This window comes from Tyto alba, unplaced genomic scaffold (assembly GCF_018691265.1).
Source record: "Tyto alba isolate M040663 unplaced genomic scaffold, T.alba_DEE_v4.0 Super-Scaffold_42, whole genome shotgun sequence".
NCBI classification, from domain to species: domain Eukaryota; kingdom Metazoa; phylum Chordata; class Aves; order Strigiformes; family Tytonidae; genus Tyto; species Tyto alba.
In genome coordinates, this window is record NW_024881318.1 from 26,959,856 (window position 1) to 26,975,678 (window position 15,823).

The 15,823-nt window shown below is 37.8% G+C and overlaps 1 protein-coding gene across 2 annotated transcripts in view; it reads left to right on the forward strand.

The window, feature by feature from the left end:
- The window catches only part of PPWD1 (peptidylprolyl isomerase domain and WD repeat containing 1), a 17,274-nt gene extending 1,497 nt beyond the window's left edge, over nucleotides 1-15,777 (forward strand). For both annotated transcript variants that reach the window (XM_033009162.2, XM_033009163.2), the window contains exons 2-11: nucleotides 367-469; nucleotides 1,145-1,245; nucleotides 2,508-2,628; nucleotides 5,760-6,207; nucleotides 6,792-6,982; nucleotides 7,467-7,656; nucleotides 9,035-9,216; nucleotides 12,430-12,511; nucleotides 13,065-13,247; nucleotides 15,412-15,777. In XM_033009162.2, coding sequence (XP_032865053.1) covers nucleotides 367-469; nucleotides 1,145-1,245; nucleotides 2,508-2,628; nucleotides 5,760-6,207; nucleotides 6,792-6,982; nucleotides 7,467-7,656; nucleotides 9,035-9,216; nucleotides 12,430-12,511; nucleotides 13,065-13,247; nucleotides 15,412-15,555 — 1,745 coding nt within the window. In that variant the 3' untranslated portion in view covers nucleotides 15,556-15,777. The remainder of the gene's footprint in view (nucleotides 1-366; nucleotides 470-1,144; nucleotides 1,246-2,507; nucleotides 2,629-5,759; nucleotides 6,208-6,791; nucleotides 6,983-7,466; nucleotides 7,657-9,034; nucleotides 9,217-12,429; nucleotides 12,512-13,064; nucleotides 13,248-15,411) is intronic.
- The last annotated feature ends 46 nt before the right edge of the window (nucleotides 15,778-15,823 follow it).

The following is a 15,823-nucleotide window of genomic DNA, read 5'->3' on the forward strand; positions in this document are numbered from 1 at the left end:
ACCGAGCAACTGTGTGGTGTTTGGCTGCTGGTTGGGTTCCAACCACGACAGGCAGTAACTTAAAAATTGTCATATTGAATTTTTTTGTATACATTCAGACAGCCAAGGTAATGGTTGCTTTAAAAGGAAGCATCTCTATGGGTTAAAGCAGAGTTTGAGTGTGTTCAGTCTACCAAGAATATGTTAGCTATGTACAAAGCCACAGTGGAAACCTCTTTTATTATGCTTGCACAAAATCCTAGTATAGTCTTGACTAACATGACAGTAAGGTGTTCAAGAGTAAGTAAGGGAGAACAGAAGCTACACATACCGTCTATGGAAAGAAAAATATGCTGATTTTTCTTTTTATTATTTATTTATCTTTAGTTCTTGAATTTGAACATGTTTATCTTGAAAATCTACCATGTGCTTCGATGTATGAACGCAGTTACATGCACAGAGATGTCATTACACATGTAGCATGTACTAAGTAAGTGTCTTTTTTTCCACTGTATGTCACTGTCAGAGATGTATTTTTGTATATGCTGGGAAATTTACATGGTGGAAGGTTAATAATGGAAAGTTACTGTTTCCAGATGTGGTATTCTAAAGAGATTTGTTTGTTTTTTTTTTTGAAAACTAAGTTCAGAGGAAAGGGCTGACTGAGAAGCAAGATAAAAATTGTTTTAATAGACTAAAAGAGGATCTTAAAATCCTTATTGTAGTGTGCAGTACATACAGGAATAAGAGCAACTGATTGAATCTGAACAAAATATGATTCAGCAGAACTTCACAGATTGAGGAGATAACTTTCTTCTCTTTTATGTATATATGTCTCTCTCTATATATACGCACATACATTAGTAGATAGTAACTACTGTGAAGCCAGGCCTAAAATAGGAGTAAAATTTACATAGTTAAAATTGATAGAATTATACAATTCTTCATTTCCGGTTGTTGACATTTTATAGGTTATTCCAGGATGCATTAATATACTTGTTTGCTTTTCTGGGAGTGATAGTACCCATTCAGAGAGTTTGTCACAGGAATTTGTTTGAAGTTCATTCTCTGCACGGCGTAAATTATAATGCAGATTACTGCCTGGTGTGAAAGTGCATGATGTGTGTATCTTTCTTTTGTTATTATTTTTCTTTTGTCATTGTAGGACAGATTTTATTATAACAGCCAGTCATGATGGACATGTAAAATTCTGGAAAAAAATAGAAGAAGGAATTGAGTTTGTTAAACACTTCCGGAGTCACCTAGGTGAGAGGTTGCTTTTTGTTTAAAGGACATCACTTTCTCCTTCCCCTTGCTCTTAGTCATTTGAGGAGGGAGTACAAATAAAGAGGAGGGGTCTTCTGGGATTCATTCACTGCAGTCTGGGATTAAATGGTATCTGCTTATCTTCCTTCACTCCCCTGTCCTGTTAATGTTTTGATCCTAAACTGCAGGAGAAGTAGGATGAGAATAAAACATGTGCGGGGACTCCTGCACGGATGCCCTACATCCTTTGCATTGCATTGTGCCCCACCTGTGGGGAAAATGTCTATGACACGAAGAAACTCTGTTTAAAAATAAGTGAACAAGGTACATAGCAGGGTACATAAAATCCACTGAAGTTTAAAAAGATGTTGCTTCAAGTGAGGTTACCTTTACCCCTTATCTTTCTCTCTTTTTTTCCGTGCAATATGGAAAAAAATGGTTATTTTCATCTGGAATTATTGCAACTGTAGAGTAAATTCTGCATCATTGTCATGATTATCGGCTGAATTGCAATTAAGAATTAATAATTTTAACACAATTTTCTGAGTTAGTAAGTACACACAGCTCCTCTGTACTATGCTAAGCATTCAATAGGCTGGACAGGAAATGAGGTTCTCATTGCTATTAGGAACAATGATATGCATGATGGAAAAAAAAAGAGTTTGATATGCAGACTATTTCAATAAGAAAAATATGTAATAATACACAGTGAAAGTACTGTTTCTCTTTGGAGTTATTAAGAAATACTATGGTGTATTCTTTATCTTAACTCTCAGCTTCTCATTATATACAGAAATAAAATGTGAAAGCAAAGCCTACCAAGCAAAAATAAATATTGTGAAAAACTCATGGGAGGCTCAGTTGCAGAGTAATTTTGAGTATTATGTGTGCTAATAGCAGAACTGTAATAGTTAACAGAGTTCTGCTGCTTTTTCTCTTTTGAGACATGCAAGCTGAAGAGCACGTAATTTTTAATGTTCTCAGTTTTTCTAAATGGACATTTAAAACGAAAATAGTTGCAATTATAATCTTTCCTTTATGCTTATGGTAAGTAGTTCATTATCATATACCTGATTCTGAACAGTGATAGGATAAAAAGTGTTTTGTGTTTTTTTGTTTTGGTTTATTTTTTATTAAAGTTGGGTATTTTTTTAAGTCAAAAAGGTGGAAAAAGGTTTAAACCTCTATAGGGTTTTTTCTGTGGAATATTGAAATTAAGGATGTCCCTTTCTTGTCTCTTAATATGTTAACTTTTTAAATAGGTGTTATTGAGAGTATTGCTGTTAGTTCGGAGGGGGCGTTATTCTGTTCAGTTGGAGATGACAAAGCAATGAAGGTCTTTGATGTAGTCAACTTTGATATGATCAACATGCTAAAACTTGGGTAAGTTACTTAGTTCTTGAAAATGTTTGTTAGGGATTATTTTGCTAAGAGCTAAGTCAAAAATTTGCTTTCTTTGAGGGATTGTTCCCCCAGTCAGATGAAGCTGAGTAAGTTGCATTATCTAAAATGCATCCAGTGACTGGAGACTGCCCAGCTGAATAATAACATTTATGACTCTGTATGGTACATGAGTGGAGTAGGTCTGTGCCTTTCCTCAGTGTCAAATATTATGCACAAAGATGTGGTGTTTCTCAAAATACTTAGCTAGGCATATTTTTTTTTTCTGTTGTTTGGCACTGAATTTAAAAATTATCACCAACTAATAGTTCCAGCAGAAACAGAATTTGACCTGTATATATTGTCTTATTTGTTGTCATAGGGATAGGAATTTCCTTCTGTTAGAAAGAATGTTGTTGTTTTCCTTAGTCTTGGTGTTGTAGGATTTCCGTAGTTATATGGTATGTAGCTAAAGAACCTGGGAGAAATAGGAATGGGTATTATTGGAATTCTAACAGTACTGGAGGAAAGCAAGCCCCACACTGTTATACGGGAAGGTTTGGAGGGTTGGAGGATCATTGAATGCTGTAGCAAGAATGGTGGAAATACTGATGTTTCCACAAGCCTTTTAGAATTGGAAAACTTATTCCTCGTAGTCTACTGCTTGTTGATTAGTTGTAAAACTGAATAGAAGCATAAACTCAAAAAGAAAAAAAAAAGGCTCTTCAGGCTGCCTGTATAAATCCTTACGTTGTCTGTTTTGCTGGTTATAGTTTTAGTATCATCCTCCAGATAATGTACTTGGCCTATAGGAATTGATTCCCCCTTGTCTGTCTGCTGTGGAAAAATTCCAGTTAGCCTTAGTCTTTCTTGGTTTTGCTAGGCTTTTTTACTTAGCAGCCCTGTATTGTCCCTACAGAATTCATAAATTGATAGGATTAAAAAAAATAATTTAATATTAAGAAAACCTTAATTTTATGTTACAATAGAAGGTGCTATTTTTCTGTTTGAGAATTCAGTGAAAACTGAGGTAGAATTTAAATCCATTTTGCTTCAGGGATACCCTTAGAATGCTACTTATAAAATTTTCCAATAGTATATTCATTCCCTTGTTTATCTTTAAATAGATTTTTTTCAACCTCAGTAATCGAAACCCTCCTCTCCTCTTACAGTTTTTCAGAGATAATTGGGTGTCCTGGTTTCAGCTGGGATAGAGTTAATTTTTCTTCTTAGTAGCTAGAACAGTGCCGTGCTTTGGATTCAGTATGGGATTTGGTATGAGAAGGATGCTGATAATAATACACTGATATTTTCAGTTGTCACTGAGAGATCAAGGACTCCCCAACTCCTCATGTCCTGCCCATGTGCAGGTGCACAAGGAGCTGGAGCGTAACCAGAGCACCGGACCCAAATTGGGCAATGAAATATTCCATATCATGTAATGTCCTGCTCAGTATTTAAAGGAGGATCAGCCGGGAAGGGAGGGCCTCTCTCTCTCTTCTGGGATTGCGACTGTGGGATCTTGGTGTTTTGGGATCACTACCCAGGAACAAGCTGGGTATCAGTTGGTGGGTGGTAAGCAATCACATTGTGTCTTACTTGTTTGTACTTTCGATTATTGTTATTGTTTTATTTTATTACAATTATTAAATGTATTTTTATCCCAGCCTGTGAATCTCCGTTTACACCTCCAATGCCATTCCCCAGGTGGTGGGAGGGTGACCGAGCGGCTGCATGGTGTTTGGCTGCCAGCTGGGTTTAAACCATGATACTGAGTTTTACCTGAAGTGAACTCTTTAATGAAGAAGAGAACAGTATATTGCTGTAATATAAGCATTGTCCTGAATAGACTTTTAAAACTTAATGTTTGTTGCTCTATCTTCTACATTACTGTTTATTGAACAGATAGTTTCTGTTCATGTGCCTGAGAATTCTTCCACAGCTGTTTGCTCAGGCTTGCAAGGGTTAATGTAGAATCATAAGTTCTGTGTGGTATTTTCAGCTCACTTTGTCTTGTGTTGCCTGCTTTGATAGGTATATGCTGATATCTTGCAGGGTTGCTTAGCATTGTCTCAAATCCTTTGAATCCTTTCAGTTCTAAGCTACACAGTATGATTGTATGGATATCCACATGATTTATGCTTCCATCCGTGATCTAGAGAAGGGTGGATATTTCTGCAGAAACTTTGGCTAATGATGCATAGATCAGTGGGACATCATATTTATTTGATACTCTTCTTTTTAGTGAACCTGAGACAAACTTCTGGTTATGTTTCTCTTTATGAGAATCTTTACCAGACAGGCATTGAAAATCCAAATGATCAGTGTCTGTCATTTGTCAGTCCTGTATCTGTTAGTTTGATTTCTGAAAGGATACTAAATATGAGTTTTCTATGGAGACTATCATTTCTCTGTGGTCTGTCATTTAGTTTGAGTTCTGTTTCTCAAAGTCTTTGCTTACAGACTTACTAAAAAAAGACATAACGTATTATTGATCGTATCTGTTGCTTGTTTTATTTGTAGAGTATGTTTTTGGTAATAGCAAGTAGGTTCCTTCTTAAATGCATTCAGAATGGTTTCTGAATGTAGGGTGATTGTCTTAATTTTACTTACATCACTTTTTGTTGTTTTTTGTTTGTGTTTGAGTGTTTTTTTTTTTTTTTTTGGCAAGCCCTAGTTGAACTTTTCTGTAAGTATATGGCAAAGCTGCAGTTGTCTTCATTTCCACTGAAGCATTAATCACTTAACAGATGAAAGAAAGGCTATTAAGTCATAGAAATTCAGTAGTAATCATTAATGTTACTGATGCTATTTAGCTGGATTTCCATGCTTATTCTTCTTTTATACCCACCTTCTACTTTTTGTTTTCTATCACTGCCTCCTTATAAAACAATATGAGAGCAACAGAAATTGGCTGAACCATCCACTGAATTGTGTTGCTTGGAAAAGCTTGGTTATAACACTATTGAATTTTAGCAAGACAGATATTAACAAGACTAGTAAATAAAGTTCAAAATTTGCTTCTGATATTTGATTTCATGTTTATAGCATAACTCAATTCTTACTGAATTAACACTGGTGTTTTGTTTTGTTTTGGTTTTTTTTTTTGTGTCTCCTTGCGCTCTTGGCTGCAGCTTCTACCCTGGCCAATGTGAATGGGTATATTGCCCTGGAGATGCCATATCTTCCGTTGCAACATCTGAGAAAAGCACAGGAAAAATATTCATCTATGATGGACGAGGAAATAACCAACCACTTCATGTGTTTGATAAACTACATACATCCTCACTTACTCAGATACGGTTGAACCCTGTCTACAAAGCAGTAGTGTCTTCTGACAAATCTGGAATGATTGAGTACTGGACTGGTACTCCTCATGAATATAAATTTCCCAAGAATGTGAACTGGGAATATAAAACAGATACTGATTTATATGAATTTGCTAAATGCAAGGCGTACCCATCCAGTATAAGTTTTTCACCTGATGGCAAGAAAATGGCCACTCTTGGGTCTGACAGAAAAGTCCGAATTTTCCGATTTCTGACGGGGAAGCTCATGAGAGTCTTTGATGAATCTCTGAGTGTGAGTTTGGTCTTGCTTCTCTTTTTTGAGGCTTTTTCTCTACTTATTTCAGTTTATTTAGCAGCACATTCACCTAACTTATCATCTGTTTCTAAAGCTGAGCTTTGCTGCTATATTTTTCTTGCAAAAAACATTTTCGGTTCTCTATTCCTTGCCTCTTGTATAGCTTCGCCCCAGGATTAATTCTTACTGATTATGTTAGTTATGCAGTGAAACAGAGTTGTTGATTTTCATCTGTGTTTTCATACTGCTAGATTTCTTTTTACTAGAAAGCAATTCTGGAAAATGGCCATTTCAAGTAACATCAAAATACTGAATTAAATTTGTCATCTCTTGAGAGCTTTGTAAGACAGCTGCACACTTTCCTTTCTTTGCATAAGCCTCGTACTACAACATGCCTATTGGGTCGTTAAAATAAAGAGAGTGTTACTTATATTTATTTTAATTCTTCAGTTAAGTTTGAGTGGAGTAGTCTCACTTGAATTCTGTATTTTCTAAGCATGTGGATCAGTGTCTTGCTGGGTCAAAAGTTAGAAATATGTTCCTGTAATAGTGATTTTGTTTTTCTTTTTGTTTGTTTGTAGATGTTTACTGAACTTCAGCAGATGAGGCAGCAACTACCAGACATGGAGTTTGGCCGACGTATGGCAGTTGAGCGTGAGCTGGAGAAAGTGGATGCAGTAAGATTAATTAATATCATTTTTGATGAAACTGGACACTTCGTTCTTTATGGAACAATGTTGGGCATTAAGGTCATAAATGTAGAGACTAACAGGTAAGTGCCAGTGACACATATTGAGATAAATATGTTTGTTTCAAAGGCTATATTCAGTCAAATGTATAGTATATTTAAAAGATTATATGACTGTGTGAGTCTCTAATCTTTTTTTGTTGTTATTTGGTAGCCACATGTTAGATACACCCATGCTTAGTCATGAGTCATTGCAGTTTAAAGCTTAGTAAAATGAGGAGAAAATAAAGCAAGCGTATTTGTATTAAAAATGTGTAATCAATCTCTGGTTAACTGAATGTGACAACAAAGTAAATATGGATCATGTAGTTGGGATTTTATTGTGTCAGGAGGCTGACTAGTAAATTATGTAGCAAGTTTGAATAGAGAAGTATTAAAAAAAAATTATTATAGTAAATTATTTTGAGAGGGTTTTGGAATTCTACTTTGCATCTTGCAGTCAGAAAGGAGATATTCTCTGACTGTGAGCAGCTAACAGTAGTTCTCCTTTTTACGTCTTGTATTTCAGGTGTATTCGTATCTTGGGAAAACAAGAGAACATCAGGGTGATGCAGCTAGCTTTGTTCCAAGGAGTAGCAAAGAAACATCGTGCTGCAATTACTATAGAGATGAAGGCATCTGAAAATCCTGTTCTCCAGAATATCCAGGCAGATCCAACAGTAATCTGCACAGCTTTTAAAAAAAATAGGTTTTACATGGTGTGTGTGTGGTTTCTACTTAAATAACTCAATTTCTCTGTGTTATTTTTTATTTTGATCCTTGCACCTTTCCAGTGCTTTTTCTCTCGAGTGTTTGCAAACACAACTTTTCCACATGAGTCTCTCTATATTGCAAGTATATTCTAGGGTTTTTTAGCTTGAACGAGCTGTAAATTGACTAGAAACAGCTTTGTAGTCTTTAATTTTTTCATTATTGCTCAAGCAGTTAAATGAGCTTGGATGGTTTTGGCTGTCTAAATTACAGTTCTCTGAGAAGTGTATATGCTTTTGTCCTAGTTGAAAAAAAAAACAACTTAAATAAGAACGTTTAAAAAACCTAATGCGATCTTATACTGATAAAGAGTAATTAACTATATAAAATATGTAATAAAAGTAATTAAATTTAGAGCAGCATCAGAACTTGGTAGCACCAAGTATATTATGGGCAACTAAGACAGGGGTCATCTTCCTGTTCACAATTTAGATGTTAGGTGAGATGCAGTGAATAAACCAAAGAGACAGTCAGTTCGTAGTAGTTAGTTGATCTGGGATGTAATCACCATAGAGGCTAGACATCAGTCTGTTTGTTTTGACTTGTGCTTGAATTTGATTGTGTTTTCCTCTGGAGCAAGATACTATACTTTCTAAAGCTTTGTGTGGTTAGTATATAGCACATAATGGACTATACTACTCTGAACTATTTGACAAATGAGAAGTTAGAAAAAAATCTAGAAACATTGTTCACTGTTATAGAAAACATGACTACATGTATGCAGAAAGATTAGTGATTGTTATTTGATATGTAAATGTGCTACTAACTTAAGTGGATGCTTATGTACTCTATATCCTACGTTTTCCTGTAAGTACTATAAAAATTAAGTTTCTGAGATTTCTCCTGTTTTGATTTAAATTTGCTGGTTTTCTATAGTTTTGTATTAATGCAGTGTTGGAATAAGAGGATTTAGTTTGACTTTGTAGTGAAACTAAAAGCTTTTTGATGAAACCTGCCAGTTTGGTCTGAGTATAACAAAACATATTGATATTTTCCACTTTTTTTTTTCTTTTTTTTTTTTTAAGAAAAGATGCTGAACCACTGTGGGCTTTCTGTTAAAAAGGGAAGTTTAAAGATAACAGATTATAAGTACCTGGATTTGCATGTAGTTGTACTGGAATTTGTGACTCTAGAAATGCTGGTAGCACACAACACTGAAATGCAAAGATAGACTGTCCATAAATTCTCTCTCTACATTTCAAATCTAGTTGAGTGTTTATCAGGTTGAATAATGACACTGATACCGTGGGTGCAGAGCAGTAAGTAAGATAAGGAGAAAAAAAAGAGAAAACCAAACAATTAACCTTCTGTTCTTTTGTTCTTCAGTTTACTAAACGTGAACCAGAAGATACAAAGAGTGCAGATTCTGACAGAGATGTATTTAATGAGAAACCTTCTAAAGAAGAGGTCATGGCAGCCACTCAGGCAGAAGGTCCCAAAAGAGTTTCGGACAGTGCCATCATCCATACAAGCATGGGAGATATTCATATCAAGCTTTTTCCTGTTGAGTATGTATTTGGCAGTTTTTCTGGTATTTTATTTTTCCTTCTTTCTGTGCTTTTTGGTGGGAATACTCAAGACTTAGATTTCAAGCTAGGAATAGTTCTTCCCCCTTTTCTACTGTTCTTGTTTCCTGACAGTTTCTTCATATATCAATCTAGGAACGTGACTCTTAAACACAAAGTAGCGTTGAAGTAATAGTCAAGGGCACAGGTTGGTTTTAATGATTTTTTGCTTTTATTTAATTACTGGTTAAGGGGGTTTATTCCTTTCTTAACTTTCGTTCTTTCTCTAAACCACAGGTGTGGATAGGTCACTATGTTCTTCCACATAAGCTGTGTATTGTGAGACTGTGCTGTTTGATTCTGTCTTGAAAAAGAATGATGATGTTGGCACCAACAGTAGATTTGGCAGTAGGTCTGTGTAAGCAGAGGAGTAATAGTTTGCAATTTCCAAATGTGGCCATTGTACTACGTTTTATGTTACTGCAGCTCCTTCAAGAGCAACATAAAATTTGTATGAGCATATAGTATTAGTGCTGTGTATATGCAAAACCAGGCATAGAATTGAAAAAGATCTTTATGCATGACAGTTGCTAAAATTACTGTGTCAGCATTTCTCCTTTGTGGTGCTAATAAATGCAAAGATTTTGTTATGAAACAGTCAATTAATAGAATATATTATATTGCTATACATTGAAACTTAAACCATTTAAATGTAATCCATGCTTCTCCAAAACCAAGTTCATGTTTTGTCATAAGCACAGCTAAGCCAACACAGCCTCGGTTCTACCCTGTAGGGTTGCTAGTCTATTATTGCTCTCTTCAGCAATGTCTCCTTGCCTCAGGCCCTAGTTTCTGGAATTCATAATTGTAGCATATAGGTTGCAGTAATGGTACAGCCCTTGGCAGAGAGTGAGAGCCCAAGCTATATTATTTCTGACTTTTTTTTTTTTAATTCTTACACCAGTGTGTCACTGTATTTGCATGCATAGTATTGCTTGGTGCTTCTCTGCAATGTTTTATGTGCAATTTTAAATTAAATACAGTACTACGAGGCCCGATTATTGTTAGGTTTGTTCTTTCTTGTTCTAGTATTTTCTCACAGATGAGCTTTGAATTTAAAATCTCTTTAAGATGAATGTGATTACAAATTTAAAGAAAAGCATATAGGATGTGGCTTTGTATGCCCTTTAAATCTTGGGCCATGTGCTTGTGGAATGAAGCTGTGAATGACCGTGTGCTGCTCAGCAGGGACTGGGACTACAGTCTTGCCTGTTCCACTAGTTATGCCACTGGCACTCTGTTTCACAAGATGGTTTAGAGTATCACTTAGCCTGAGCTAATGTTCCTTGTCACAACTGAAGTAACTCTACAGCTATTGACTCAGCTTCACTGTTTTCTTATTTGCTGGGAAAGTATGTGTGACTGTTTAAATCCGTCAGTGTAGATCTACCCTGGTACTACTCCATTTTATAAAACTAGTGGAAGAGCTATTGCAAAGAATTTCTACTCTGGTAGCTGTTGTGGTTTAACCCCAGCCAGCAACTAAGCATCACATAGCTGCTTACTCCTCCCCATTCCCAGTGGGAAGGGGAGGAGAATCAAAAAAGTAGTAAAACTCATGGGTTCAGATAAGAACAGATTAAGAACTAAAATAAAATGTAGCAATAATAATGATGATAAGGAATATATCAGAATGAGAGAGAAATAAAACCCAAGCAAAGACAAGTGATGCACAATGCAGTTGCTTACTGCCCGCTGACGGATGCCTGAGCAGCGATCTGCCCGTCCCAGCCAACACTCCCCAATTCCTATTCTGAGCATGACATTCTGTGGTGTGGAATATCCCTTGGGCTCGTTCGGGTCAGCTGCCCTGGCCGTGCTCCCTCCCAGCTCCCTGTGCACCTCCTCGCTGGCACAGCAGGGAAGCTGAAACATCCCTAACTTAGTTGTTGCTAAGTAGCCCTTATCCTAAAACATCAGTGTGTTATCAATGTGATTCTCACACCAGATCCCAAACACAGCATTGTACCAGCTACTGGGAAGAAAATTAACTCTATCTCAGCTGAAACCAAGACAGTAGAGAATCTCTTGGAAGTAAAAAAAATCAAGTCACAAAGGTGAAGGGATTGTTTGGTTTCTTTTCCATTTTTTTTTCCAACAACTAATATTCTACCTCTTCTCACTGCTTCTAAACAAGGTTGGTGAGTAGTTTCAGAGGAGGATTGCTGACTGCAAGTTCTGTAATGTTAGAACATTGTATTTTTAGATTCTACTTCTTGTATATGTCACTGGACACCTTAGATGTATATCTTAATAGAATTATAGAGGTAAAAGAATGAACAGCTTTCTGTTTATGGAGCATACACTCCTTAATTGATTTTGTTAATAAACTATCTAAGGAGAAAGCTGGGGAAGGAACATCTCATCAGTGGTGCATCAAATTAGGCTTTGAGAAAATAAATTTGGTTCCTGGTTGTCATGGTTTAACCCCAGCCAGCAATTACATACCATGCAGCTGCTTCCTCACGTCCCCCTCAGTGCGATGGGGAGAGACTCAGAATGGCAAAAGTGAGAAAACTCATGGGTTGAGATGAAAACACTTTAACAGGGAAAGGAAAGGCTGTGCATGCAAGCAAAGAAAAACAAGGAATTAATTCACCATTCCCCATAAGGAGGCAGGTGCTCAGCCATCTCCAGGAAAGCTGGGCTGCATCACACATGACGGTGACTTGGGAAGACAGCTGCCTTCACTCTGAGCGTACGCTCTTCCCTTCTTCCCTCAGCTTTAATTGCTGAGCATGATGCTGTATGGTATGAGATATTGCTTTGATCAGTTGGGGCCAGCTCTCCCAGCTGTGCCCCCTCCTACTTGTGCACCCCCAGCCTGCTGGCTGGTGGGGTGGGGTGAAAACGAGAAAAGGCATTGGCTCTATGTAAGTGCTGCTCAGCAATAATGAAAACATCCCTGAATTATTAACACTGCTGCTACCTTCCTGTGTAAGCATGCAACTTCATACTCAAGTTCATTTTGCTTCCAGCTCTGGGTTTGAGGAGATAGGGATTTGTTTTCTTCCTTGTTTGATGAAAGCCCATTCTACAGTGTGCTGAAACACTGTTCAGTACAACAGGCTCATAGTCTCAGCTGAAATCTTTATGGCCTTGTCACCATACAATTAAATATTTATCTTAGCCTGTCTTTTTCTCACATGATTTCAGGTGCCCCAAAACAGTGGAAAACTTCTGTGTGCACAGCAGAAATGGGTATTACAATGGACACATATTCCACCGTATCATCAAGGTAACTTGTAAAAAGTTAATTTTTTGTTGGTTTATATAATGTACCTTTGTGGTCAGTCTTCTGTTATCCCCTTCATTTCCCTTTTGCACAAAGGATTTCTAGAACGGCTTCAGAGTTCCCTGTAAAGTCTGAACAACTCTGAGTTTCTAAACACCTTTATCACTTAGTGAAGGTGTTCTGCAACTAACAAGGTGGAAGAAATCTGAAAATTGAAAGATCAGTTCAGCAATCCTGCTTGAATTAAGACTTTGTTTCATGTCAGAAGGCTTCTTATTTCTGTTGCACTAGAATCAAGTTGATACAGCCTGTGTCTGCAGAAGGTACAGATAGTCAGGTTTGTCATTCATTAGAAGGAATAGTGAGCGAGCTTGTTTTTTCACAAGTACTCGATTACCACTTAAGGGACAAAGCATTCAAGGCTTCTTTATCCACAGCATTTTAATACTTACACTTTGTTGAAAGGTTTGAAGTTTGAAAAAAAAGTCACCTGGCATATACCACTATTGCTTATTTATTCTATGTGATGATGTAATAACATTTAATTTCTGTGCAGGGTTTCATGATTCAGACTGGTGACCCAACTGGTACAGGAATGGGAGGCGAAAGTATTTGGGGAGGAGAATTTGAAGATGAATTCCATTCAACTTTACGACATGACAGACCATACACACTCAGCATGGCTAATGCAGGACCAAATACCAATGGATCCCAGTTTTTTATAACAGTAGTGCCAACTGTAAGTAATATTAAAAGCTCAATTTAAGGCACGAGATGCTAACTGGATAGCTGTGATGGGCTGACCTTGGCTGGATGCCAGGTGCCCATCAAAGCCACTCCATCACTCTCCTCCTCAGCTGGACAGGGGAGAGAAAATATAACAAAAGGCTGGTGGGTCAAGATAAAGGACAGGGGAAGATCACTCACCAGTTAATGTCATGGGCAAAACAGATTTGAGTTGGGGAAAGTAACTTAATTTATTGACAATCAAATCAGAGTAGGATAATGAAAAATAAAACAGAACTCAGAACATCTTCCCCACCATCCCTCCCTTCTTCCCAGGCTGAATTTTACTCCCGATTTCTCTACCTCCTCCCCCCCTGAGTGGTGCAGGTGGACAGGGTAAGCAGATTGCAGTCAGCTCATCACCCGTTGTCTCTGCCGCTCCTTCCTCCTCAGAGGGAGGACTCCTCACACTCTTCCCCTGATCCAGCGTGGGGTCTCATCCACAGGAGACAGTTCTCCACAAACTGCTACAGGGTGCAGTCCTTCAGGAACAGGCTGCTCCAGTGTGGGTCCCCCACAGGGTCACAAGTCCTGCCAGCAAACCTGCTCCAGCGTGGGCTCCTCTCTCCATGGGGCCACAGGCCCTGCCAGGATCCTGCTCCAGCGTGGGCTCCCCACGGGGTCACAGCCTCCTCTGGGCATCCACCTGCTCTGGTGTGGGGTCCTCCCCGTGCTGCAGGTGGGGATCTGCTCCACCATGGACCTCCCTGGGCTGCAGGGGCACAGCCTGCCTCACCGTGGTCTTCCCCAGGGGCTGCAGGGGAATCTCTGCTCTGGTGCCTGGAGCACCTCCTCCCCCTCCTTCTCTGCTGATTGGTGTCTGTAGAGTTGTTTCTGTCCTGTATTCTCACTTTTCTCTCCCAGCTGCTGTTGTGCAGTGTTTTTTTCCCCTTCCTAAATACATTATCCCAGAGGTGCTACCACCATCCCTGATGGGCTCGCCCTTGGCCAGCGGCGGGTCTGTCCTGGAGCTGGCTGGAACTGGCTCTGTTGGACATGGGGGCAGCTTCCCACAGAAGCCACCCCTGTAGACCCCCTGCTACCAAAAACTTGCTATGCAAACCCAATACAAGGGTAAACATTTATTTTTTTCTGATAGAAAAAGGAACACACTGGTACTACCTAAATATATATTTTTTTAGTTTGCAAATAAATGTTATACACAACAGTGTGTACTGTGTAGGCCTCACTGAAACCATCCTTTATGAAATAGAAAAGTACTTTTGCCAGTTGTGATCGAGGTGCCTTTTGGTGCTAACCAAAGTAAGGGCAATACCAAATTCTTAGTAAGTCAGACATATTTGCAATTGTATATTACTAGAGTATTTGATATTAATATACTGGTTTAAACGTGATGGAAATCTAGCTATTGCTTATGTTGTTTGATGTTTTTGGATATGGTGCCAGGATGACTCCTTAATACTGCCTAATTATAGCCATACAAAGAAGACAATATTGAAGTTTGAATATTTCATTTGATCTGTGTAGAATTTCAGAGGCAAAAAGAGCATTTTTGGTACGTTAATCTAACAAATACAAATCAAATCCTTAAAGGTGACACTTGTAGAAACTGCATTCTTACAGCACTTCTTTGAAAGTCATGTATCTTTTTTAAAAAACACCCATCTACTACAATTTTGAGACTTAGTAAGTTATATCAGTGCCTATATTCACATTTCTACTTATGTGAATATGACTCTGAATGAGTCTGAATGAGACTGTATGAATATGACTCTGAATGAAGTAATATTCTGGACTGGTGCTTAAAATTCAGCTGTGAAAATACCATGAAATAGACTGAAGCAGAATTTCTGTGAACTGAGAATATACTTTAAAATAAACCGTGAAATTCCACTGCATTGCTAGAACTTGGCCTCTGTAGTACTTTAAGAAAACAATTGAACAGGTGAGTTTAAGTGCATATGAATATGTATAAGCTGCACTCTCATTTATTTACATGCTAATATTTACATGGTGTTAAGTTCCATGGTCTGAACATATAAAATGCATCCGTGTACACTTATTCTAGGTCAGTCTCTTTCTGGTTTGGTACCTAACCTACATGCTGCCTTCTGTTTTAATATGCTTTTTCTTTTTCCTCCTTTGCCCTCAAATAGCCATGGCTAGACAACAAGCACAGCGTGTTTGGACGAGTGACTAAAGGAATGGAAGTTGTTCAGAGAATCTCAAATGTGAAAGTCAATCCCAAAACTGACAAACCCTATGAGGATATCAGCATCATTAATATCACCGTGAAGTAAGCTCAGAGTTGAAGGTTCCAGCTTAAGCAGAGAAAACTCAACACAGTAGGACCCAAAAAGGGACCTAGAAAGAACAGAAACATTTTTGATAATTCTTAGATATGAGAAGTGCCAGGACAGAGCAATCACCAGTTCTCCTATTTTTAACGTACCTGAAGTGCCCTGAGTCTGTATTTCTGGTAACTTTGTATTTTTAAATAAAAAAAATCTGTGTGTTTCTTACAAAGTGTACTGTTTCTCTTGCATCTCTTCTATGCAGAGCTGAAGA